The sequence below is a fragment of the Hippoglossus stenolepis genome, chromosome 12, assembly GCF_022539355.2.
Source record: "Hippoglossus stenolepis isolate QCI-W04-F060 chromosome 12, HSTE1.2, whole genome shotgun sequence".
NCBI classification, from domain to species: domain Eukaryota; kingdom Metazoa; phylum Chordata; class Actinopteri; order Pleuronectiformes; family Pleuronectidae; genus Hippoglossus; species Hippoglossus stenolepis.
Window position 1 is genome coordinate 6982403 of NC_061494.1, and position 26867 is coordinate 7009269.

General features: G+C 43.8%; 1 protein-coding gene across 3 annotated transcripts; it reads right to left on the reverse strand.

Annotated features, from left to right (window-relative positions):
• Positions 1-3961: 3961 nt before the first annotated feature.
• Positions 3962-26350, reverse strand: smoc2 (SPARC related modular calcium binding 2). Of its 3 annotated transcripts, none has more exons than XM_035172987.1 (13): positions 25613-26350; positions 20315-20477; positions 18017-18123; positions 17667-17766; positions 16832-16876; positions 14555-14635; positions 13161-13235; positions 11572-11758; positions 10042-10124; positions 5987-6086; positions 5557-5804; positions 5323-5360; positions 3962-4593 (listed from the first exon to the last, which is right to left on the reverse strand). In XM_035172987.1, exons 1-13 carry the CDS (start codon positions 25688-25690, stop codon positions 4570-4572), a joined length of 1329 nt encoding a protein of 442 aa, XP_035028878.1. In that variant the 5' UTR covers positions 25691-26350; the 3' UTR covers positions 3962-4569. The 3 variants fall into 3 exon arrangements, with proteins under 3 accessions (XP_035028878.1, XP_035028880.2, XP_035028879.2); XM_035172989.2 differs by having other exon boundaries at positions 14555-14602; positions 16841-16876; positions 25613-26349; XM_035172988.2 differs by having other exon boundaries at positions 14555-14602; positions 25613-26347.
• Positions 26351-26867: the final 517 nt, after the last annotated feature.

Sequence of the window (26867 nt, forward strand, 5' to 3'; positions counted from 1 at the left end):
CCCGCGAGCGCAGAAGAAGACGTTCCCTTCAGTTTTCCCTCGACGCTGCAAACACTCTATCTCGAGCGGAACATTTTATCTTGCTCAGTTGGCTGTTTGGCAAAAACAACTAATGCTGTTTGTGTCCAGCTAAGGAAGGTTCATATGACTGTGCAAGTGGCCTGGACAATAACAGCAGATGGTGTGTATTGTACTGTTGATTCACTGTGAGGGAAAATATTAGCTGTCCTGGTCTATAGCGATGCAGTGCCTGTTATAAACCTGCCTGTTCTCTTTTCCTGTGTTAATGCTCCAGACTTACTTCAGAAATATTCCTTATCATTAGTGAGTCCTCCTCAAACAGTTCTACAATAAATGGTCACTTTTTATTGTTTGTGCGCAGACTTTTAACAAACAGTTTATGGTCCAGAGTGAAGTTAGAAAATGTTGTGTTCATCCTACCTGGTTTATCTGCAATTAAGATTTTATATAGAACATAAATAGAAAATGAAACTGAAGTGGCTTTATTACAGTTCAAGTGTGTCGCTAACAAGTTTGAATGATTTACCCAACAGGTGCTATTTTTTCATACATTAATTCTAGCTATTTCAGAGGTCTGTTAAGCAATCGACACAAAGTTCAGACCCAACTTCTCAACTTATCAAAGTAAAAGCTTTGTAATTCAGCTCAATATAAAGCGTTGCAGCAACAAAACATACATTCTGCTTTTACTTTGAGGACAAACCAGTGTTGATTGTTGAGTGAATGTTGTTCAACGAGACAGAGATCTGTGCCTGTCTGTGTCAGTCCAATATGGTGGAATAAAAATAATTTAATTATCAAAATGACCTAGCAGCAATTTTGATGAGCTATTTGCCAACCATTGCTGTAGTTAATCCGAGTAGATAGAAGAAGACATGTTCAACTCTATCCTCCAACTGAAGGCGTACTGCCTCACCCCCCTGACTGGTCCAGAGATGTGGACTCCTGTTTATTACATTACATTTTTATTAACATTGAACGTGTCTAAATCGCACCAAAATCAGAACTGCACTTTCTCTGTCAATTTACAATACACTTGCCAAGTGTGAAACCGATTATATGAATGGTTCGCAAGATATGCATTCCATATACAAATAGACAAACAGAAGTTTGTAGAATTAGTAGGTAGATATGTAGCTGGTATAAGCAGAAAGTACAGTACTGTGCTTTTTGCCAGTTGGACCACACTCTTGTAGTTAGTAAAATGGTTCAGCTGTGTTTGCTTTAATAGAACAATTCAACATGTTGTGAAAAACGCTTACTCACTTGGAGAGAATTAAATCCTCATCTCAGTAAAGTAAATATGAAGCTACAGCCAGTAGCTCAGCATAAAGACTGGAACTACCCCGGGTCCGTCTCAAAATTCCCCTTCCAGCACCTTGAAGGCTCAAAATAATAGCTTGAATTTTTGTATCCCTTTCGTTTCCTCCATACAAAAACCAAACAGTAAAAACATTCAAAAGGGTTGTGGTTTTCAGCAAACATGTGAGGAACTATTTCTTTTTTTGTCAGCCAGGAGCAAAAACTTCTCCAGGCTGCAAGTCAAAAATGTCTTGCAAAATACCTGCATTTTACACCTTCACTTTTGTGAGCAGTAAGATGTTAGAGGTGTTTATAGGCAGCTGTGAGTGTTACCCTTTGGACAGAGACAGGCAGACTTGACCCTAGTTGCAGTCTTTCTGGTCTTTGCTAAGTTAGTAAGTGAAGTGATTAACTTTAATCAAATAAGAGCAGAAAGTAGTGGTACACAATACAAATATGCAATGAAAACAGAGAAAAACACAACACACAATACAAATGCATGGATTCAAACATTACAGTGCACAGGGTGAGACAAAAGCCAGTCTGAAGAAATGGGTTTTCAGATACTGCAGAATGTAAATCTATAGGAGTTTTATTCCATAATGATAGACAACCAGCTGCTGAATGGATCTTATTGATGGCAAAGACACAAGAGTGATATCAATCTTCTTATTCCGCATATTTAACAACAAAAAATGAAATATTTAAGGAGAGATAAAGATTCCTTCTGTGACAGCACCAAGTCCCATGCAACACTCAACACCCTGTTTTTCTTTTGCACCCATTAAAGCATCACACCACTTGTAGCAATTCATTTTCTTGAGTGTAATGACTGGCGGTGTCCTGTGGCGCTGGCTGGACTGCTGTGGTGCTTGGGCCACACCAGGGGAAGCAGTAAGAGAGCAAGAGAGAGTCCCATGGTGCAGGCCGTCCTTGCTCTGTTTACCCTCAGGCCAGAGCCCCTCGAGTCAGGGGGAAGCCAAGGCCGGGCCAGCGGCTGAAGCCATGATGGCTTCTGACAGTAATTTCTTCATGAGTCCGCAGCCCACGGGGGCCTGCCAGTGGTGAGATCGGGTGCCTCCTCTTGCCCATTAAAGCACACAAACTGTGCCCACAAATCCCGCTCAATGGTATCTCTGTGCTCGGGGAGTGTGTTTGTGCATGTGTGAGCGAGAGAAGTGAGGAAGCGGGATTGAGGGGACAGAGAGGGGGAGGCCTCGCCAGTCGTGAGACAGACCTGGCAACACGGCCAAAAGGTTTGGGCGCTTTTCTTCAGCTACCCCATCAGTTCAGGCAAGAGTCCAAGTCATCAGGGGAACATACTTGCAACCATGCTTTGTCAACGGGCCAAATTGTAAAAAGTGTTTACGTGCATCTCAGCCCAGGGGAGCTGAAATCACACATGACAAGGCTTAAGCATTGTGTTGGGTGGAGGTTGGGGCTTCAGTCGAGGGGGTTGGCTTGAGGTTTAGGTGAAAGTTGAGGAGTTTGCTGGATGAGGAGAGCGGCAGTGAGATGTAGCTTCTGTGCTGCTACACCTGTAACCAGCACGGCCACATTAACAGATTACATGGCTGTTTGAGAAAAGCAAATGTTGATCTGGGCTTGGTGCTAAAATCACCTTCAGTGAGACTGAGGCCGGGTACATGTGTGGACATTAGGGATGTTGCAAAATGAGCCAAATTTGGGGTTTATAATTAGAAGACTGCAAGCAACAAAAGGGACCACAAATTGTTTTAAATGCACAGAAAGCTATTTTTTTAGCTACATGTATGAGCTGGGTTTTTCATGGGGAAAGAAAGTTATATATCCCTACTGCTTCAGGAGATTTAACTTGTTGTGGATTGAGAAAATGCTTAAGAAGGCCAGAGGTTATCCATCTCTAATCCACCATCTTAGAGCAGACAGTCATAATCTCTCCTCTGTGTTCCCCTGGGGTGTTAAAACCAGACCATTGGGCTGGATTATACCACAGAACGGAAACCGATGTGTTAATCATAAGTTAGAGGCTAAGCCTGGGCGAGCAGGTCAGTCTGAGGTCAGTCCGTCTGCACTATAGGGGACTTGTGTGAAAAGCCACGGCTTACCACTTAGCAGACCCAACATAATCAGGCAGGAACAATGTACAGTACTGTAATGTGCCAAGTCGACCCTGAGCCCCGTGTTGTAAAGAAAGATTGTATTCAATCCCCACTGACTCTTCAAGTGTACATTCTCTGCATACATGTAAGTATAACTTATGCAAATACACACACACACACACACACACACACACACACACACACACACACACACACACACACACACACACACACACACACACACACACACACACACACACACACACACACACACACACACACACAGGCTCATACAGTGCCCTGTTAATGGGCACTCATGTGACACACAGCTGAGATTGGTCCATTTATCTGTCTTCAGTCTACATTGGACATGTGTAACGAGAGCAGAAATAAGTACCATCCGTTTTTCCAATTCCAAAATGTTGGCCTCAGGGGATCTGGCATGCTGTCTGAAAATTGGATGATACACGACCTTTGCTATGTATGACTAATACTTGGCTCCTAAAGTCAACAAGGTGCTTTATGAAAGACGCTGAAAGAAAACACAAAACAGCAAAGACATTTCAAGATTTATATAATGAGATGGAAAATATAGACGATTAATTGGATTAGAGAGAAACAAAGGAATTTGCTGACCTAATTAAACGTCTTAGACACATTCAGACTGGCAGAGCACAGAATGTATAAAAGAGTTCTTTATTTCTAATAAACATGAATACATGTGAACATGTAGGACGTTGTTATGATGCATGTTTAAAACATTCTTTCAAAGTGCTGTACAAAGCACAGGAACAGATGCTGTAGGTCAGGACGTGAGTGATGGAATGATCTAAATTATTGTAAGCGGTGTGACATGAAAAGTACAATGAGGGAAGGAGGCACAAAATGTAACATCAAACATTAAAACTTGTACAACTCTGAAAAGTACACTTTTTTTAGACACACAAAGGACACATACATTGTATGTGTTAAATAGTTTTTGTTTGTCAGGACATAAAGAGCTAACTACATCATTCACAGATTCAGCAGTCTGTTTAAATACCTTATTTCTACAAAGTGAATTTACATTTTTTTTAAAGTACAAAGTGCAAATACTATGGTTTCCATTATTGCCGATTGGTGAGGGCACGTTCTCCACGCAGGAGGGGGAAATCTCAGCGGCGACTTAGCCTTGCTTCTTCGACTGATTCTGAGGAGAGGAAATAAAAGTGGCATCAGTTTGAATCATTCACTTCTTTGTTTGCACTTAGTCTGACAACTTTTTTAATAATAATAACAACTTTATTTGTATAGCACTTATCTAAACGAGGTTACAAAGTGCTTCACACAATAGTCCATGGCAAAATTGAAGAATCGATTGTAATAAAAGATATTCTGTTCAGTCTAATTTAAGAGCCGAATCATGCCATAATAAGGTCGAGACCTTAAGTTTGTAGAGAAAACCCAACAGTTCAGTTAATGGCTGATGCTACATCCATATAACTATGTTTTCAGTTGAAAACGCATTTTCATACTAATGCTCCTTATCAGTTTTAATCCCTGTACACACTAACACACCTAAAAAAAAGGCATATTAAATGAACACTCATACACTGGGCATGCATGTGTCAGTGTAAACATGAATTGCTCGAATAATAGCTCATCTCCTATTGTAAAATGCTCAATTTAACACAACACAACACAACACAACAGCTGTTAGCAAAGACAATAGGGTCAGCAATGCTTGTAATTGATGATCAGTGTTGCGTTCTACACTGGTAGCCGAGGCTAATGCTTGAAGGAGGTCAAGTGATAGGAGCCTGACATATAACGTTGTATCCAAACAGACCCAATCTGCGAGCCCTGGAGACAGCAGATCTGCCACCACTCTCTCTTACAGACATTGTATCCATTAGTTTGTGAGGAGTAGTTTACTTACTAGTTTACTGGAAGATAAGCCTTCTCCTGGTTTGGCTCCTGTGAAACAAAAAGTGATTTAAACCACACCAACCTTGATATGAGGAATACTGCAGGTTAAATAAAGCATCAAATCATGACCCCAACTTTAACAAACTCTCTGCCCTTCTGTTGTTGGTAGATCGTATTTGCTGTAGCTGTAGCTGTAGCTGTAGCTAAGCCATAGTTAGATATTAGTGTGTGTTATTCAGCTCACCCTCTTCTTTGGTCACCCCGAGGCAGCCCATCAGCTCCTGCAGAGAAAGCGCCTTGTCGTTGCTGATGTCACAGTACTCCACAAACTTCTTCACACACTTCTTGGGCTTGGATTTCTTGCGCAGGAAGCGCTTGAAAGGCTTGATCTCCTTCTTCCCGATGTCACCACTTGAGTTTTTGTCCAGCTGACTGAAATACCAATGGACCACCCTCTCCTCCAGGGTGTGGCTGGGGTCAGGCTCGGCCATCCTAAACGACGGAGATCATTTGATCATCATTTTGAGCCTATAAAGGCTCCTCCATCTCTCTAGCCAGCTGTCTAACATAACTTACGTCACTGGAGTTCAATCAATTGTCATGGGTCGTGCAGTAATCAGCTGCAGCACACAGTACTTTACTTTTGTGCCTTTTGTAATAATGGTGAGACATACCTTCCGGCAGATGCAGGATCTGTGACGGCGTGCACCATGTCTGTCGACAGCGCATCAAGAACACTTGTCAGGAACTCTGTTTTCTTTGCCCCAGGACAGCCTGGAAAATAAACCACAGATACATGAATGACTGTGTGTGTGTGTGTGGGGGGGGGGGAAGTAAGTGCACACATGTGTCAGCAAACACAGAAAAATGCATTACAGCATTAAAACATGCGTTGTAAAGTGGAATGCTGCCGTCATAGGTGGCCTGAAAAAATTTTTGGGGAGGGGCGTCATAAACAGGCGGCGTCGTTTTTACGTGAGCAGCAGGTAAAGACGGCAGAGGAGAAAATAAACCCAAACAAGACTCTCACAGTTGTCTTTAACTCCCTCTCATAAAGTGTCAGACCTCCCCTCATCTGGAGCAGGAAGAGAGTTCCCTGCCAATCATCCCGGAGGCCCCTGAGTGGTTTTTGACAGCTGGAGGCACAGGAGATGTTACTGAACATTGTGTGTGTGGACAAGAGGCTCCATTCAGCGCCATTCAGAGACTTTCCTGAGACATCAAGGGATCAAATACTGTCCTGACAGACGCAACGTTACGTAGGAATTTATCTGAGGGGTCCCTGATTGACGGTATGCATCTAGACATCGATAGACAGCTGATAGAAAGTGTACGTGGGATTAATATTAATATTCCCTATATCAGCCGCAATAAGTCCATAAATCTATGCGGTTAAATATATCATTAACCAGCAGACTAAAACCAAGAGAGAAGCATTACTTCATGCAGACTGATGGGAGGGGGGTTGAAATGAGTGACAACTGGAGTGGAATGACCCTAATGATAGTAATTGTAATTGGCAATGGAGGCCTGAGAGATTCCTGGATTCCTCTCCCGGCTCTGCTCTGCTTTCTCACAGTCCAACTTCCCTCAGCTATTCTGCCTGTGGAGGAAAAGACATTCTCTGCAGTTTGCTGTCTCTTTTATGGCCCAGGCCTGCGGGGCCAGATTCTCTTGTGTTGGAGATAATAGCATGCTTCGCCCCTCTCTAACAGGTGGCGACCAGCATCGGTGTAAACACCCAGCACCCAGCCTCCACTCCACCTTTCCCAGGTAGCACAGGGCTCTAGTGACCTGCACAGAGATGAGGACTGAAGAGTACACATGTCCAAACTGTTCCATGGCCTCCTTTGCATGTTGAACAGACTTGCACTTAAGTTTTAGTAGTAAGACCCTCCCAGGTCTAAGCCCAGTAAAATATCGGACCCACCTGTGAAGGGCCAAACTGGTGCCTTGCCGAGCCTCCTGTGGTAAATTAGTCTAGACAGTCACACAATTGCACCTTCAGAGCGCAAAGTGTTTTTATCTGGCTTGTGACTGCGGAGACATTTGTGGGATGGCAGTGGGGCTCGTTAGAAAATGAGTGTTTTTCATGGAGCACACATGTCCTCTCCATAACGCTGCAGGAATCTGAGCAAGTCTGCTGTTCATTCAAATGGGAAGCCATCAGGTGAGGCTGCAGCGCTTTCCTCTTGGCAGCAGAAGTGTTTCTTACGGGGGCGGGACAGATCGGCTTCTGTCTGTCTGGACACTGTTTCGCTGAGGGGCAGGACACAAATGTTCCTGCTGTCATTCAAAGGAAATTGAGTCTGGCCATTTTCCGTTCTGTTCAAGGCTGTGGCAGTAAACGTCTGCTGCCTTACTCCATAATGATTATAATTATGTAATGTCTGCGTTTGACAGATGCGGGATGGAGTCAAGTTGAGAAAGCCTCAAATCATTAAACTTTTCTTGCTGAAAATCTCAACATCGACTTTTCATGCACCTCCCTATTTCTGCTGCCCTTAGAAAGTTGGCTGGTAAGTGTGTGTTTGGATGTGTGTGACTGTCAGAGAGCAGCAGTGTTTTTCTATGGAGCCACATGGGGCAGAGCCCTGTCAGCACTCACAGCCGCAGCTCCCAGAGTCCGCCCCAACGCGATCCCATGAGTCTGCTCTGCAAAGAAAGCGAGCCGAACACTCCGCTCTCCTCTCCTGCTGCTTTCGGGGCAAGTTGTTCCTTTCTTGCCTCTCGCCCCATAAACCTCTCAACACCTGCGCTTCAACAGCAAATAAGCTGCGGCGACGTGAAGGCAACGTTTATAATTACCGCCGCTTCATACAGTAACAGGGTTTACAGCTGTTGATGCAATTGCTGGCAAAGAAAACAAGATGCTGTGTTTTTTTGACTGTGTAATAATGGGAGACCAGGATGATACGGTGCAGGTTTCCTTTAAAGCTTTAGAGAGCCTGTGTGCTTGTGTGAGTGTCTGTGTTAAGTGATTATATGGCTGAATAAGTTGATTGTTTTCTGTTCAGCAGCGTGGGGTTTACGAAGGTGTTTTGGTGGGTTCGAGGTCTTTCTCACAGGATAGTTGTATTTTCCACCTCATTGCCACAACACACTTTCTGCTGACGGACACAGCCATTTTTCCTGCTCAATGGATCAGCAGTAATATACACCAGCAGTGCCACTGAACGGCAAAGACGAGGAATATATATTGGTGTAAGGAGCATTCATCGATGAGCCTCGATCACACTGTTTTATAGTCACCATACAGGAGACAGAGTGCTGCTCTGCTGCTAAATGCAGCACCTGCGAGCCGAGAGCCCAGCTCTGGCCTGGCAAACGCTAACATAAACAGTTATGGATGGGACTTGAACAGTGGCAGCCCTGTTCATATGCTGCTGGATTATTAACATGTTTACCAAACCACCGAAAAACTGCGGGTTTGCCAAGAGCCGCTCAGCTTTACACTGTGATTTGGCTGTAAGCAGCGCCCGAGAGCTATAACTCTGCTTAGCGCCGGTTTTATGACAAGTCATGCAATCACTGAAATTAAATATGATGATATTTATCATCTCATATTTATAAGTGAAATGAAAATAAAGCTGAATGGACACCATTCACTGCATTGTAAAACACTGTCCGTGCAAGAGTACGGTAAGTGGAATGGGTCAAAGTTGAATATGGAAGAAGCTCAGCAAAATCAAGTGGACAATTATAACAGATAGTTTGCAGAAGGGTTCGTTTCCATATATTTTGTTGTTGAACAGCATCATGTAGATTGATATATTCCTTTTACTTCAATGGAACAAGCTCTTGCACCAATTTTATTTTGTATGGGACCGTAAAAAGCAGATTAACAGTTCAGACTGGGCTATTTTTTATTGTGGAATAACAACTTGCAGTGCATACTTAGTTTTTTGTCATATTTGTTTGTATTTAAGAGAAGATGATTAAATACATATAAATGACAAGTATTTTTAATTTTATTTTTATAAATTCATTATTAAATTAATCGAATAAAAAATGTATTGTTAGATTAATCGATAAAAAAATTATCGATATGTGCAGCCCTATTGTTGATTGTTGGTAGGAAACAGGAATAGCGAAAATTGGTTGTTTTGTTTCCATATCCAACCACTCTGACCTCCTCCCAATCTTGCTTTTTCTATCATTTCTCAAAATCTGTGACTAACAATCTTTTCATCAATCTCCAGTTCTAACCATTTGTATATTGGACTCAGATATATCTAAATCCTGACAAGCAAATCTAACACAACAAACACAGTCTCACCTGTGCCTATAAGCCCACCCCATGACCACCAGGCTCAATTTACTTATCTACCCAGATGTCACTCTGTCTATCACTACCTGTCTCTGGCATCCTATTATCCATTATCTCCACCTCTCCTCCCTGCTGTTTCTCCTCCGTGCTATCATCCCTCTATCCTCCATCTTCCGTGTCAGTTGAAGATTAATCCTGCCCCCGATCTGTCTCTGTCTCCTTGCTTATTGACCAGTGAGGGGCAGTATCTGGCAATCCTCAACTTGTTATCACGCATTTCCTTGACCAACAGTGCTTATAACACACACACACACACACACACACACACACACACACACACACACACACACACACACACACACACACACACACACACACACACACACACACACACACACACACACACACACACACACAGTTGGAGGTCTACTGCTGCTTCACTGTGTGGTCTGAACCTACCTTGAAGATGTCTGCTTCTGTAATGATCCTTAGGTTTAGTTGGGTGGGCCCTGGCATTGCCATCACACTTTGGCTGCTCATACCTATAACATAAAAATACACCGTGTGAGATAGTACCAATTCATTCAGAGAGTAATGGGTGAAATGGATCGTCTTTAACAGTAATCTATGACAGAGAAATTCCATGCTTCCCCAATTACTCCCAAACAGTTAAATCTCGGGGATTCAAATAATTGTTTTGTGGCAAACCAGCGGCTGTGAAACAAATCCAAAACGAGGGGAAGGATTTGGGGCTGGTATGAGGACAGAAGGGGGATGGTGAAAAAGTGTGAGATAGAGGGAGAGAGGCGGACAGAGAGCGTGGGACACAAGGAAGCTTTCATGGCCTCCCTTGTAGAGCTGGTGGAGTCCAGACTGCTGCTGTGCGAAGGGGTGCAAAAGCTGGTCTGGGACAAGGAGAGAGACGGGGGAAAGTCCATGCTTCCATATGTGTGCTAATGTGCTGCCTGGCACTCTGCCTGGAGACTTGTTAATCTGATACCCAGCCTCGTCGCTCAATAAGAGAGCACCAGTGCCTCGCTCTGCCAGTCTGACTGACCTCTGACCTGCCACTTACCACACCACTGAGCCACTCTGTCTCATCAGCAGCGGAGCTGTCTCTCCGCATGCTAATGTAAGACTTTTTAGAGTCTACAATACAGATGATTCTTTTTGTTGATGAGAAGTCATTTTTATTTCTTTTAAATTGTGAATCTTTTTATGTTTACATGATTTCAGACCCTCAGATGAACTCAGGAAAGTTAAAGCTCTAATTTCTTCAAGGGTACTTTACTGCAGAACATATTAACTGACCAAGGGCGTGAAACTGGATCGTCCAGTTGAACAGCCTTTCTATCAGCTGGTCATTCTTCTGTGTTACGGTGGCTAATGATCACCTGCTCTGTGTAACAACTGTCTGGTTTGTTTCCCACAAAGAACCAAGCAGTAAATTCCAAGAATCTTCGTAAATTAGGGTGAAAGTACCATATAGATAAGGACCCAAGTAGAGCTCAACAGCAAGGTTTCAGAAGTAAAAATGCCAATTATTTTCTAACTAGAAATTTTGAGTAGCAGCAATAATATTTTAACCATCTAAGGTCGACTTACCACAAGCTACGAGACTATGAAACCACGTTACATGCCCCTATTTTATTTAATTTATGTAGTACTACACAACCAACAATCCTCAGATGTAATAGCGATGTCTCCGATTGGTGGAGCTGGTTGTTACCATTGAAATGTTTACAAAAACCATGAAAATTGAGGAATTATGCTCAGTCTTGTACCTTAGCATTGTTTTTCCGTTTTCTATTATTATTTTTCTCTGAATCAAATGCTTTAAGGTTGCTATTCATACTCCAGGCTTAAACTGTTTGTATCAGGATTTTCTGAAATGTCAATGGAGAAAAAAAAATTGAAATTAATTTCCAGAACCGGAGCGAAAAAGTGGGCAGTCATTGTTACGCTCTAAAAGCATAAAGTCTCTCCCACCTGGTGGAGGTCCCGGGGATGGGCCGACCGGTGTCCACGAGCACACACCAACAGTAGCCAGTGGAGGGGTGGCACTGGACCGGCTTGTACAGTCCTCCCAAGGCACAGTCTGGTACGAACACGGCGTCGTTCTTGTGCTGCCTCGCCTCCTCTTGGGCCGACTGCTGCTCCTGATCACACGAGGAGGCTGGAGAACGAAGTCAGAGGTTGTTTAAAGTCAACATCCCTGCAACACATTTTCAATTAATTCTTCATGCAACATATTTGCATCAATTGCTGTTTAAAAGAGAATAGAGGCCCACAGCTGCTCTCTCATTGCACTGCTCCCAGAGGTGGAGGAGGAAGAGTGAAAGGGAGGAGGATGAGCAGGAGACAGTGTGTGTAGACTGCTATATCAGCCCCCCGTGGCACTGTTTACGGACATTAACGGGCTAATGACTACTTACAGCTCCCTTTGCCCCAAGTTAAGTAAATATTTGGACACTCAACTGCCCTCTGTGGATGTGTGTGACGGAGAGGGAAAAAGACGGGACAAAAGCAGAGCAGTGGTCACTGAGGCTTTTTGCTTTCACACACCTACACACTGTGAGTCACGACCGCTGGGTAGAGTGAAGTACCAGGGATCTTTATGTTTACACATTCAAAATTCCTATGGAAAAATGCTTCATGAGCTTCACTGGAAAGACTGGGTTTTGTGGAGCCTCAGCAGGATCTAATCAGACGTTGTTTTTTTTTTCTTTCTTCTGTGCAGCAGCCTCCGTCTCCGCAGCGCAGTTCTCCAACAGAGATTTGAGTATTAAACTCAAGGATGGAAGTAGAGCTCTGCTGGCCATGAGGGCTTTCATCACCAATCCGTCCCTCTCTGTGCTGCTCGCCTCAAGGCTCGGAAGCTACTGTGGGATTATGGATATCCTTTTTCTTTGTTTATTTTCATTAGAGATCTTTACCCACACAAAAGAGACCAAATGAAATGCCTCCCCTCTCCCTCCGCCGACTCTCCTCGCTCCAGTTCCTCCGTATGGGCTCTCTTTGTTGGGGCGGGTGTTTTTTTTTTCCCTTTCACCCCAATACCCCAAAGAGCACATGGTAATCAAAACCATCAATGCTGCATTTCTCCGGCTTTTTTTATTGGTTGTAAATTATGATAATGGGATTCACACAAATGCACATATGCACGCAGGGTTCTCGTCTGTGGGATGGCCTCAAAATATATGCATAAAAAGCAACATATTTCCTAAAAGTAGAAAAAAAAAATCCAGTGATCTGTGGAACATAAGCTCCTGCATGTGTTTAACAGGAGAGTAGCATGGAGCAGCTAAAAGAATGGGACATCCTGTGTTTGTGCCATGTGCTGATAATTAGAGATACACGGCAATGCAAAGAACCACAGAGCAGCAGATCCTCAAAGCCTGCTGCACTCCAACACCAAGATGTATTGGTTTCACATCCCACCATCTGTCCTTAAAAGACAGGAACAGCCTCAAACCATGATTGCTCACACAAGTAGGAAAAACAGAGCGTGCTTTCAGTTGAGGTTTGCAAACACCCGATCGCCATCATTAAAGGAAAAAGTGGTCTTTGAAACTCACATGGTGCTCTGGTTCTATTGTTCTGTCGGCTGCGAACCTGCTCCGTCCACAGAGTGGGGTACTGGGAAATGATGTCTGAAAGAAATCACCAGGACAGCTTTATTAGCTTCAATTGAAAACACACTCATCTTATAACCGAGCCAAACCTGGTGGTTCCAAAACTCACAGACTATAAAATGCACATCAAGGTTATCGTCTCTCAAACTGCTGGAGTGGATGTGGAGAGTGAATTACATACGACAGCTGGGAAAAGAAATATGGTAGCGAAAAGATATTAAGTAAACTATGACTATGAGTCTCCCCCGGTCTCACATTAACATGAAATCATAAAACACTGTAATAAATCTAAAAGTACTCAAATGCAACTTTACAACATGTGTTTGCTCCCATTCACAGTGATGGATCATTTTCATTGGATTTGAAAAGAAGGAATTTGCTTTCTTGTCTATTTTAAATTATGTGAATGTAGCAATAACACTTTCAAAAACAGCACTGATGTTTCAGCAGCAAAACATACTTTATGTATTAAAAGATAAAAGTACCCACTTGGCCGATTTGTTTCTTTCTGCAGATCATAGCATTGGATTATTGATGATGCATTAACATGGAAGTAGGATTTTAATGTTGCCGCTGGTTGACCTTGAGCTATATGCTGTTGGCTACTACCTCCACCGAGGAGGTAACGTTTTCATCTGCATGTGTTTGTTTGTCAGCAGGAATACACAGAGACTACAGGACGGATTACCACAGCACTTGGTGGAAGGATGTGGTATGGGTACAACTCATTACATGTGGTGCAGATCTGGAGATAGGTGGTTGATCCAGGTTCCCCCCCCCCTTTCCCCTTTCTTCAACATTGTGAGAGTTTTAAAATATTTTAATTGATTTCTTAGAAAATAATTCATGGATCTTGATGAAAAATCAGACATTTGAAGAGACTGGTATTTATGAGTTTGTGCATTTTGTGGCAGATCCAACTAAGAATCAGGATCTAGTGAATTTAAATGTGCTTTCAAATAGTGGGCCAAAGAGTGCCATTCTAGTTTCTATCTAAACAATACATCACATTTTAAAGATGTATTTTTTTTATTAAATATTCTTACATGCAAAGTAACCATTATTTACAGCTGGTAAAGTAGTGGAGTAAAAAGTATGATACTTGCCTCAAAGCAGGGTATAAGAATAAAATACAAACAAACAATGGAAATAAGAAATTGTCCTCCTACATTTTGTACATAAAATCAGGTGAATCTTATCCATTTGAAAATGTTTAGCATCACGATTGAGGCTGTAGCTGCCTGTCTGCCAGGCTCCTTTTTCCCTTCAGTCAGCAGTGCCTCAATAAACACAGGCACAGTATCAAATAATGTTTTTACTGAAGGATAAGAGCTCACCTTCTTCATCGGCAGCAGGCTGTGGGTCCACCACTAGGCCGGTCTCATCTGCATTTAGAATGGAGAATATTTGCAAGGAGACTACAATTACGAAAGAAAGCTAGATTAGAGAAAACTTCACTATTGTAAGATTTGCACATTGCCCGGTCAAGAAGGATGGAGGCAGAAGTAGAGGTGAGGAGAGTTAGAGATGTGTGTGTGTGTGTGTGTGTGTGTGTGTGTGTGTGTGTGTGTGTGTGTGTGTGTGTGTGTGTGTGTGTGTGTGTGTGGAAAGCTGAAAGGGGTGACTCAAGAGAAAGGAAAGAGGAGGCAAACCAGAAGTATAGTGGTCATATATTCCCATGGCTCCACTTCATGCAACAGGGGAGATCATTATAACACACAGGACAGATTGAGGTCAATTATAACGAATGAGGAGAGGATGAGGATCAGTTGTCCCCGATGCTCTACTCCATCCTTCCATTGCCTGCATTTGTGAAGGTGGGTGACACACAAGGGGTGAAGGATGCAGCAGCCCAGTCTGAGACGGACCAATTAACAGTGGGAGAATCAAGCTCGGTGTTTGTTTGGTCTCTGTTTGTATGATTTGCGGTGGGAGGGAGATGGGGACTGAGGTTTTGAGCAGCTTAGAGTAAAACCACGGCCGTAGGTGTGGTTAACCTCAGTGTGGGTCACTCATTCTGCACAAAGTAAAGCTCTGTTAATGCATGAGTCAGGGCATCTCTAATACAGTAGGTGGAATAAGCTTAACGTCTTTTCTTAGGCAACGAATTCTCCATTGCAAAATCAGGATTTCACATTCAGTGTTTGTGGAGCCAGCCATTCATCTTCTCAAGTATGCTCGCTGAATAAAAACATATACAGTCATTGTGACTGACGGAGGCAGACATGTTATTACTCTGCTCACTTAACGGATGGAAATGCCATTTCAAAAAGTGTGTTTATGATTTGGATTTACTATAAACCACTAATGACCTCTCTTTGCTTTGCAGCCTTTTACATGACTGTAACACCTCTTTTAGCATCTGCCAGGAAACCCCCGCGCCATTTGTGGTCATACGGCTTTAGTTTTACTGCTGTTTGTCAGTCGTCGGCTGCGTACGATTCCAGCATGTGAATGAATTTGTCATTTCTTGGGTTCATGTTAAAGCATTTTATGTTTGACTTTACCAATATTCTGAAAATAAAAGTGCAGCAATGGCTGCTGTGGAATACTTGACGGGCTTCTGCTAAATCAGAATATTGATGCAATCACTGCTATTTTCAGTGCTGGCACACCACAATACTGAAGTTTATTCTGCTTTTCACCACCCTGTTTATTCAACCAGTTCAGATTGAACCACAACCCCCCCCCTTCCGCCCTTATTCCCTCTCCCACCATCCTTCCTTCTCTCTCAGATTTTTGCATTCCCACTTGATCTGTGCGTAATGAGTTGGCCGGGCTCAGACAGACACTATACCCAGGACTGTTTACAGAGATAGAGGCGTAGACATAAATGTCACACCGACAGGAATAACCCATGTGACAAACATGAGAGGATGAATACACACCCTTTCATCACATGCACACATTCCAACACACATACACAATCACAGAAGGAATCAATCTGAATCAACCCAAATTACACTTTTTTTCTTTCGGGGCCTTCAAATCAAAGTTAACATCAGTTAAACAAACAGTCTCTTAAAATGAGAGCAAGATATACAGTATCTGAGCGGAGTGGAGCCGGAGGAAAACGTAGTGGTTATATATCTGGAAGAGGGTACATGTTGACGAGGGACAGAGAGAAAGTATGGTGCAGGATAAAGTGTGAACATGTCTTTGTCTCTCATGACACTGTTGCTGAAAAAGAACCAGATGAGGAGAGATGAAGTTAGAGAAAAGTGTCTGATGTCACTGGTCCTCCATTCTGGCTGCTTCCTAGAAGTTTGGTAAAGATAACAGGCAGTCATAGGCGCTGCAGCTGCTGGCGGTGTGCATTAAAACTCACCACAGCCTCGCTCCTCAGACTTGTTAGTAACAGACTGCTTTTATATCAGCCTTCAGGCTGCTCGCACTCTCTTGAATTGACAAAATATTAGAAAGACAAGCTGTAACAGGCGACGCGCCCTGCACAGCTCCAACACAGATGCAGGAAAACACACAGAGATATAAATGAATACACACAAGTGTACATGCATATTTGGATAGGTACACACATGCACATGGACAAACATGAAAGCACACATGCAAGTATAAAGGAGTAAGTATGCCTCTTCCTTGAATTACCGTCTCACCTGCTTTACCTGGCTCTCTTGTGGTAGCTCTCTCTTGTTTTGATCCTGTAAAGCAACAGGTTCAAATTGATTAAAAAATCCAGCACCACTTTCTTTCATCTGTGAAAAAAGACAAATGATGACAAATCTTTGGCCTCAGTTTGTGGCACAAGAGCAAACAGTCGACACACAGAAGTCTTTTCTGACTTTTTATTTTAAAGTCATTCATTTTAATTGATTCCAGTCAATGGAGATGTATTTTATGGCATTTCTAAGCTTTATATACACAGCTGTAATTAAAGTACAGCTGGTAGTTACATCTACTGCTGCTACTATCGCTGCTTCTGGAAACTTCTCACTATTGAACAGTAGAAAGGCACGGAGACGCACAGGGACGACATGTGGCATTGGTTATTTGATTGTTTGGCAGACGCCATCTTCCAACAACACTTACATTCCTCACAGTTTAATTTTGTTGCTAAACTCCGCTGCAAGGATTTTCTACTGGGCTTATTTACACCACAGCCCCATGCCTTGAGCAACACTCAGTCCTCGGGTGGCCCTCAAACCCTGTGGCGGTCAGTCCAATCACTGACCACTTTCCCACTGGGCGAAAGATTACACCCCCCACACAAAGGGAATGGCATGCTATGATGAGTGGACTTCAATTCTATCATCATTGCTTCACAAAGTTATAGAAACCGCATTTGACTACAAATCAGCCGATTTAAATACATTGGGCTTGCTGGAAAATTAGATGCCTGTAGTGTAGTGAACTGCAAAATATAATGTGTTTAGGTGTAAACATTATTAAAGTTTCCCATTGCAAGACAGGTTGAGGAATTATTTCACACACCTTGGCACCGAGGTTTTTTATTGGCCACTGCTGAGCCACTGATGGGTCGGCCATTGGGTGTAACACACCAGCAGTATCCAGTGTAGCTGTGGCACTGAACCTGTAATCAGAGCAGCATGTTAACACAAAATCAACACATTATAAAACCAGGGATGGCATTTGTAAAAAATGAATTGTGAAGGAACAGACTTAAAATCTCTCTAACAATTAAATAACAATTAAATTAAATCAGGAGAAAAGATCAACTATTAGAAGAAGTGGACTCATGGTGCAAAAAAATGTTCTACTCAGGCCTCCTAGTCTAGTGCAGTGCTTCTTATTCTTAAGAGTATTATTAGTGTTTTTTTTACCTCGCTGTATGTACCATCAGGGTTGCACACAGGCACAAAGACCTGCGGGAAGAGCTTCTTGGCCTGCTGCTCTGTGTACTTCTTCTCTGCTACACATCTGGATGTATCTGTGGAACGCCACAAATCACCAGAATCATGACACATCACAGAAACCTATAATTCAACCCACAGCTCGACTATGCTATCTTATGCTGCACGACAATGAAACCAGCATACTTAAGGAAGTCAGGAGAAGATGTAGAACCTCACAGATGATGAAGAATGAAAGTAAAATGCAGGGAGAGACGAAGAGGAAACAATTCAAGACCTTTCAGGGGCGGCAGATACTTGCTGTGGCTGGGAATAGAACCAACACCCCGGTCTTATTAGGAGCAAGCCAGGCAAGCCTGCACAGTGCCTGGTGGTAAAGCCATTACTGAGCGAGGCAGCTCGTGCTGCTACTGTAGGACATTCCAGTCACCCAAGAAAAGGGCTGATGCACGGGGAAAACCTGACCCTTCCTTAATGTCTCTGAGTTTGTCTCACTCTCCTCTGAAACCTCGACCGTCTCCTCAGCTCAGCCCGAGCTGTCCTCTGAGTATTTCTTGATAGAAATGAAGGTAAGCAAGACTTCACTTAAAGTCCAAAACTGTAAGACCACTTTCATGTGAATGTCTTAAAGTTTGAATGAATGGGACCCCAGTGTACTCACTCATGGCTTTTCACATCCTTCTGTCAGAGACATACCTCATCCTGTCATTCCACAGCTGTTTTCATCTCACCTGACCAACTGCTCCAGCTGCTCAAACTCTCAGGAGATGCTGGGTTTAATGGGAACTCGTTGTGACACATTAGTTGCCACGAAGTGCTCATCTAGCAGGTTCAAATCACATTAGAGCACTGACTCATGCTAAGTTTAAAAACATTCACTTTGGTCAGGAGGCTGCATGTCGCTGGCATGTCTTTCAGTAGACTGTCCATTAGTCACATGCAGGAAAAAGTGTTCTGTTTTCGCTCAGTCTGGTGTGTGTGTGCGGTGTGTGTGAGTAGTGTGCGTGTGTGTCACTGTCACTGAAGAGGAGAGGGGGGAAGATGCTGGCTGTTCCGGATGAGGGGGAAAACAGCAAAGTGAGGAGCGTTAAAGTTAGCTCCGGTGGAAAAAACCCAAACCATCGTCCTTCTCCAGGGGGCTCCGACCAAAAAGCTGACTGGAAAAAATGACAGGACACTTGAATCATCTGAGCGCAGTGATAGAAAACAAATGTGGTGCCAGTCTCACCATCCTTAAACACAATCCCATCTCTGTGCTTTTAGGCAAGATCAGCCTTGTGGTTTATTTCGGTGCTGACACGGCTGCTGCTGCTGCTGCTGTGTCTTTCACCCCGGCCGTCCAGAAGCAGAGGGGGGTCCGAACCCTTATACACCCAATGTTATTGACACATACAATAAGACTTTCATGGACTCTCGTCCCTTTCAGCTTCCTAGCTGGAATCCTCCATTCTGTGTCCCGGCGCAGTCCGCCACATCCAGATGTCTGCTTAGAGACGTTGCCATAGAGACACAGCACGGGCATAAAATCGTGGAATGCTTTTCCATCATAAGAGACTTCTTTTTAAGCAAACCCATTTGCTCACGCTCCCTGCATTTGTGATCTAATATTGTAATATGTGAGAATGGGGCATTGTCCCCAGTGTGTAGAGCAATGAACTAGCAGAGCTGGTGAGGAGGGTGGGGGTGAGAGGGTTCAGGGCTGCAGCATCGGGGTGTATGGGTCCTTCCTTCCATCCACCACTAACAATGAAGGAGTCTGTGAGATGCTTGACCTCACTGGCTCTCCTTCGCCTTTTGCTTTTCATCTCAAGTCCTCCATTGCTCACATACGTGTAGCTTTGCAGCTAGTATCATGAAAATGAGACCATTAATTCTTGTCAAGATATTTCATTGAAATGCCGTCACCTCTGTATAATAATTAGATCTCACAGAGCTGAAACCATTTCAAATCAGTGGGGAAGTTGTTGGTTCCATGACGCCCTCACCCATGTTCTGTTGTACCAAAACATGAAATCAGTAAAACAGATGAAGTATTTTGACTACTATGCGTATATTTCCTTCATCAGTACAAATAGTGTGAAATGATGAAACCAGCCAGGCAGCTAATCCCCCCCACCCACCCACTTTCAGCATGTCAACCTCACTCGTCCTCCCAGCACTCAAAGAATCAATTATGCTGAAATGAATTTAACCCACAAGTTTCTACTGTGACCCTCTCTGCACATTTGAGAGCGTCGGGCGGCGCTGAAGTGTGACTCGTGATCTAACCTTTGCATGGCCCTCGGATGACCTCTAGCTGGGGGTCGCGGCACTTGGCTCGGAGGAACTCGCATCGAGATGTGAAGGTCCTGCCGTCGGAGGCACATAAAGGTTTGCGAGGAGCTCCGGTGCATTCCATGTTGCACTCCTTATCCTGGTCCACCCGCAGGAACTGCATAAGTGTGAGAAAATAGTAGATAAGCAGAGAAAACATTTGTTAAACGAGCCATTTCTGCAAATCAGTCAGCTCTGCACCAAAACTCTCCCCGAAACAGGTGTGACTCTGGAGGGATTTATGAAGACAGAGGGTGGAGCTGCTTGTTTAAGGTCAAATAAAAAAACTAAAAAAACAGGTGTCCATCGCCATCCTTACAAAATGTAAATTCTGCATTCAAGCTTTTAAGGAGCGTTCCTAAGCAGGTGCAGCTTCCCTTGATAAACACACTTTAATGCACTGAGATACAGCACAACACTAGGATTAAGGCGAGGCAGTGTCACCACAGGCCTGTCAGGGTGCAGTCATGATTTGTCTTTGTCTAAAGGGCTGGAGAAGACTGATGCTCCATCTTTTCTTTGTCTGTGCCAACACCTGCACAGGTATTCACCTGGAATCTCTCCTGAGGATGTTTTACTCAGCCATGAAAAGAGTAACAAGGACGGAGACTCCTGGCTGAACGCATCGGATCACCTGTGTCAATGCAACCATTGTATCTTTCACCGTGGTATGAAATCTCCTCGCCAGGCCACACAATGAGACGGTGGCGGTGGTGTGTGTGGGGGGGCGGCAACAAGCTGTGACTGCTACAATGAATGAAAAAGCACTGAATGATAGAGTGACTGAATAAACTAGATGTCAGGGAGCTTTGTTCTGCTACAGTGTGAGCGTTGGGGCTTCATGAAGTTTGCGTGATTCAGTCAGTTCAGTTGAATAATGGGTAGAAAGGAGAAAACAAACGCTGTACCCAGGTGCTGTTTTCAGTCATATCCCAAAATAAATACCTCTCAAAACTCTTTGTCTCCTCTTATATTGAAGTGCTTTGTATGTATGAAACCATTCAGTTTATGTTTTTGTTCAGTTCTTAGTGGATGCATGGATATCCCAAAATCTGCCCGAATGACCTCAGAGACTTTCCCTCTTTCACCCCCACACACATACAGTGGCACAAAGCAGAGAATCAAATTGCTTGAAGGTAATCCATAAAAAATCCCTTAGGAGTTATGAAAAGAAAGGGCATGGCAAGATCGAAGAAGAAAAGACGTGCATTGAGGAGGAGGGCGTGATGATCGGCAATAAAAAAATGTGTTGTGTCTGACATCCAACAAATGAAGTGGGAGATGAGGTTTGGTGGCAGCCCCCTGCCTTCAGACGAGGAGGGCTTCGGGGCTCCATGCACCTGGAAGACGGTTGGTAGGGAAGGAGGTGTCGCCCAGGGCTTTGGGGGTGGGAGGGGTGGGGTGGGGTGGGGGGGGGGTATACAGCCCACTCTGTCAACCCTGCTCATAAATCTTCACTGGGGGATCAGAGAGGTGAGGCCCGTTCAAACACATCGGAGGAGCAGCCGCAGGGAGGGAAAATTAGTCTTCGGGATTGAATCAAATTTTTCAACAAGCATTCTCCTTCTCAGGCTTTTAAAAGATTTGTCTACCACAAATAACTTAGCATAACACAAACAGTATCCTGACACCATAGAGCTGGGTGTTGCTCATAAGTAGAGCCTGTTTCCATTCGTTATCTTTTTAGTAGAAATATGAAGAGTTGGTAATTTGCTAATTAATTTGCATCAGGGGAAATCTAATGACTCACTCTCTTAAGCAATGAAAAACGTATTCACCTTGGATCCCAAAAGTGTCCAAGATAAACACTAGGAAAAATTATATATACATTTTTGTCTAAAAAAAAAAATCAATTCCATATCCACATTACCGTCATAACCTGTAATGACAGGTCACAGACAGGTTGGGCACCACTGGCCGACAGTTAGACTGGGAGGATTTTCTATTAAAAGTTTTCTCTTTTCCATTGTAACTCAGTGGGGGAAGAAGATGCCACTTTGCAGAGAATCGCTGAATTTAAGCGGGATCGTTTTTGGATGACTTCATTCCTTTACTCAAGTGGTTCCAAGCAGAATCCAGATTGGCACCTGTAACTTAATAGAACTATATTTTGATATTAACTGTTAAAATATAAAATTGTATGATTTTCAGTAGATCTAGTTGAGTTGGATTCTCTAGTTCTCTTTGTCCTGACTCCCTATGACGTCCTCCCTTCACCCTCCACTCCGTCACTCACAGCTCACCCTTTCCCGTAAAGTCCAGCAGGCGTGACAGGTTGGTCTGAGGAAGGTTTTTCGCAGACGGCCACAACCTCCCAAAGCCAGTGACTGCTCTGATAGTGGCCAAGTGACTCCAGCCACGCTTGGTGGTGGACCGCCAGCCTCGCCACAGCCCACGCTGACCACCCCAGTGCTCCACACCACACCAGCATTATCAGCATCAGCCCTTGCCAGTCAGCTGACTGACAACTCAAACAGAGTCATTGTGCAGCCCAGCATCCTACTAGATGTCCACTGACCGGCAGATAGCAGAGCGCCAAGTGCCTGCAGGTTTATGATGAAGCTCCAAGAACACAGCATGGAGACACACAGTTACTGTAGCCATGAAATCAACCACCCAGATTCACTATCAGCCATCCAAGTCTTTATTTCTCAGTCAAAGATGGCCGGACTGCAGCAGGAGAACAAATAAGATGTGAAAACCAGTGAAAGGACGAAGCTTCAAGAGATTGTGATGTGTCGAGGACCTCTTCCTCTTGTGTCCTCTTAATGGTGGTTGGCTGTCTGCTGCAGCTCTTTGTGTGTTTGGCCTGTGGTGATGGATGGGTGAGGCCGAGGTAGAGCCCTGACACTCCCCTGATGTCTCATTCCAGCCTCTTCTACGCAGCAGCATCATCACGCAAAGCAACCTGGTCGAGAGTCACTGGATGTCCCTCACCTCAGCTACACAAGCTTCCCACCCTTATTCATCACATGAGATTCAAACAAGACAGAACACATATTATGACTCAAATCTATTTATTGCTTTAATCCTTTTCTTGTCTACATCCAGACAGCTGCCTCTTGCTTTCTGTTTTCTTTTCTCTTTACTTTGCCCTCTTTTCTTTTCATTATATCCTCTTTTCTTCGCTTGATCTGTCTTGGAAGATGCTTTTCGCATCTGCTCAAATAATACAAGAGGTTGGCAAAGGAAGAAGAGACAGGCGAGAGAGGGCGAGACGGGTGGAGTGTTTTTTTTCCAAGACCAACCAGCATACACATCAAATCCTATTACCTCCCCTTGGCTCTGCTGCATTGTGGGATTGAATAGAGTACGGAGGAGGCGAGTCTCCAGCAGAGAGCACATTGTAGGCTGATAAGGGCCTTCTGGGCTGGGAGGCCCCCGCTTCCAGCACTCCAAGAGGCCCCTCACACCACGGCCCCGCAGGGTCAATGGGGGCCCCAGCTGAGAACCGTGGCAAATGTGTTAAATGGCCTTGGCGGGAGTTTCCTGCGTTGATGCTAAGATGCAAAGGGGATCATTAGTTTCCAGCATGGTGGAAAGGGAAGAAAGTGACAGCCTTTAACCAGGCTACTAACTCAATCAAAGGAAAAGGCACTTAATTGCTGTGAAAGAGGTTAAAAAGAAAAGGAGGTGGTGTGAAAGGCCACGATTGGTCATGTGACAATAACAAAAGTCTGTTCGGGCAGGTGCACAATTATATGAAAGCATAGGGGGCAATGGAGCCCATATATTATACCAAATTTGCATTGAAGGTTTGTAAGAGGCAGCCAATGCTCTGTGCCCTCATCTTTTCATACAAAATTTAATATGTCCATAAACCATGGAAAAAGTCTGCTTTATGAATAACCTGGGTAAATTTCCCATTCATTTAACTGCCTGTTTGACCTAAAATATAACATGGGTACATTTTTTTAACTGATCACGTGTCATTCAAACAAGAAGCCATCAATCACTCATAAAGTCCAGTAAAAGTAGTGGTCTGGTGCTCCATGTGCTATTCCAATAAAGAAGGTCTAATAAACCACAGTGGGGAGGTTGGACACAGACACAGTTACCACTCAAACATGCAATGAAATAGAGAGGTTTTTCATTTCTGGAGTCATAGCCCACACTACAGACAGCAGCATTCGTAGGGTAGCCTATCTGCAGAGTAAATAAGTATGTAACACCTATGGCCATTTAATAAAGACACACTCCCATTATCTGAACTCAAACTATGCGTGTGTAAATGTATGTATCATGGTGAAAACTAAGGGGAGCTTATGCTCAGTGCCCCACTTACTCCCACATTCCACAACTCAATAGTGCCATCAGGGAGAAAGGATCTCCAACCCTTCGCCTGCAGGTTAACAACTCATGGCCATTTGTTTCCAGTTGGATATTAAAGCATCTTCACCCAGACCATAAATAACAGTGCTGGAGGAGGCGGCTGTCACTTGGACCTCTAAATCAAGGGGGAAGCCTCTGACAGTGCACATTCCGCTCTCTGTTATTCCTCCTTCACCACGGTACCTGCACTTGATCGTGGCAATGAAATTCCCCTCAGCTGCATGAGGATGCTTTTTCTCCTGAACTTTGAGGAGAAATGGGCATGATGTTTACACTACTGAAAGAAATGCCATGTGATTTTGTGCAGTAGACCCTCTGACACTGTCGGCTCACTCTCTTAAGAGCCACTGGTGCCAGAGTTAACGGGACAGAGGGGCGGTCAAGCAATGAAGCTGCCAGGCAGGTACATGATAACAGACCAGACTTCTCACAGGCAGGCTGGCATGCAGCTTTGCCATCTCAGAGACACTGTGCAGGTACTAATTTCCCAAAATGTTACAGTGAAAACCTCTATATTTAAGTTTTAATTCCATTTAAAGTTGAGCTTGAATTTCTGATAAATATGAAACAAAACTCAAAAAAAAAAAAAATCTGAAATCTTAAAAAAAATACCTGGAGACAAATGACATCTAAAATCATCAGCATGGGTCATGTTAAAACTTCTGACATTTCTATGCTTATCATGATTTATATATATACACACATTTGTGATTATTAGAAGAAAAGCACCTCAGGATGACACAAATATAGGATGACCCACGCCGTGTTCATACTGACCATTTTTATCAGTGCGAATTTAACTTTTACGCATGGAATACGAAGAAAAGACATGGAATACGCCCACATATAGTTGATTTAAAAACAATATTTACACATGGATACGTATGATATGTGTTCAGGGAATTATGTGGCTCTTCCTACCGTGAGAGCGGAGAACTTTTGAGCGCGTCCAGCGCACAGTAGGCAGAGGAAGACCAGCAGAGGACAGACGCGCATCATGACGCAGCGCGGCAATAAACTCTCCAAATTACGCACGGTCCAAACTTCAGTCTGTGCTGCCTGGACTTCACCAAAGCCCAAAAACTGCTTCTGGAAGAGATCGAAAAGGTTCAAAAATCCTCAATAGTCCTTGTGAAAAAATGTTGCCAGTGCCGGAGCGGGGCTTGCTGGTTTATTTCACTTCGTCTCCTTGGATTCGTCTGCCAAAGCGTTTGTGTAGACACTCTCCTTATTTCTAGCAGTGCGATAACCCCCCCGTGTCCCTGACCTTTTCCCCTCCCTCGGTGTCTCTTCTCCCTCTCTCCAATACGACTTCTTTTCTCCACACCCCCTCCCCTCCACACTTGATTTTGTGGACTAGATCCCTTATCGGATGCAGGCAGCTCCCCGTCCGGTGGGTAGGTAGGTGTAGGTTTAGAGGGACTCCGTCTGCTGCTGGTAGCTGAGGCAAACACTTAAGCTATTCTTCTCTTTCACCCTTTTCCTTCTACTTCAAAACCACAACAAGAAACCCTTTCCCCTGGGGACCGTGTGATGAGGTTCTGTTGGCAGAGAGAGGGAGGATGGGATGAGACAGGCTACTGTCTGTTTCTAGAACCAGCAAGGATAAGAAACGCAGTCTGAGCTCATACCCTCTTACTGCTACACCCCCTACCCCCTGCACAACCCCCCGATTCCCTCTCCGCCTCATCCAGACAATCAAAGTTCTGCAAGTGAACACAAAACACAACATGATACAACTTGGTGCAAATTCTAAAAATAAATAAATGAATCATCTGCCCTTCTGACAGACTCACACACATTATAACACGCAAAGTAATGGACACCACACTTATCGGAGTGGGGATTTTAAATAAAGGAATTAATGTGCAGGTTTGAATGAGCATGGTAAATTCATGCATGTCTTCATATGTCTACTAAACTGACAAGTCTTTATCGAAGCAGCAGCTTGCAACTATAACGCCACCTATGGGTATATACAGGTAGATACACATTGTTACAGTAAAATGAAATCGAGTTTACAGTAAAAACTGACACTGCATGTGTGCTTCTGTTATGTTTTATTCACGAGTGATGCAGTAAAAGTTAGGTCACGTTGTTTGGAAATTTGAAGTTGATGAACCGCAGCAAAGCGTTTGAGTGACTTACAGGCTTATTCGTCCGACCTGCTTACAAT

Coding starts and splice junctions, on each gene's coding strand:
- smoc2 (XM_035172987.1), bottom strand. CDS start 25,690: ATGATGCGCGTCTGTCCTCTGCTGGTCTTCCTCTGCCTACTGTGCGCT. Junction 18,124..20,314: donor CATCCGAGGGCCATGCAAAG/GTTAGATCACGA, acceptor GGCGTTCCACAG/ATACATCCAGATGTGTAGCA. Junction 4,594..5,322: donor GCTTATCTTCCAGTAAACTA/GTAAGTAAACTA, acceptor TCCTCTCCTCAG/AATCAGTCGAAGAAGCAAGG.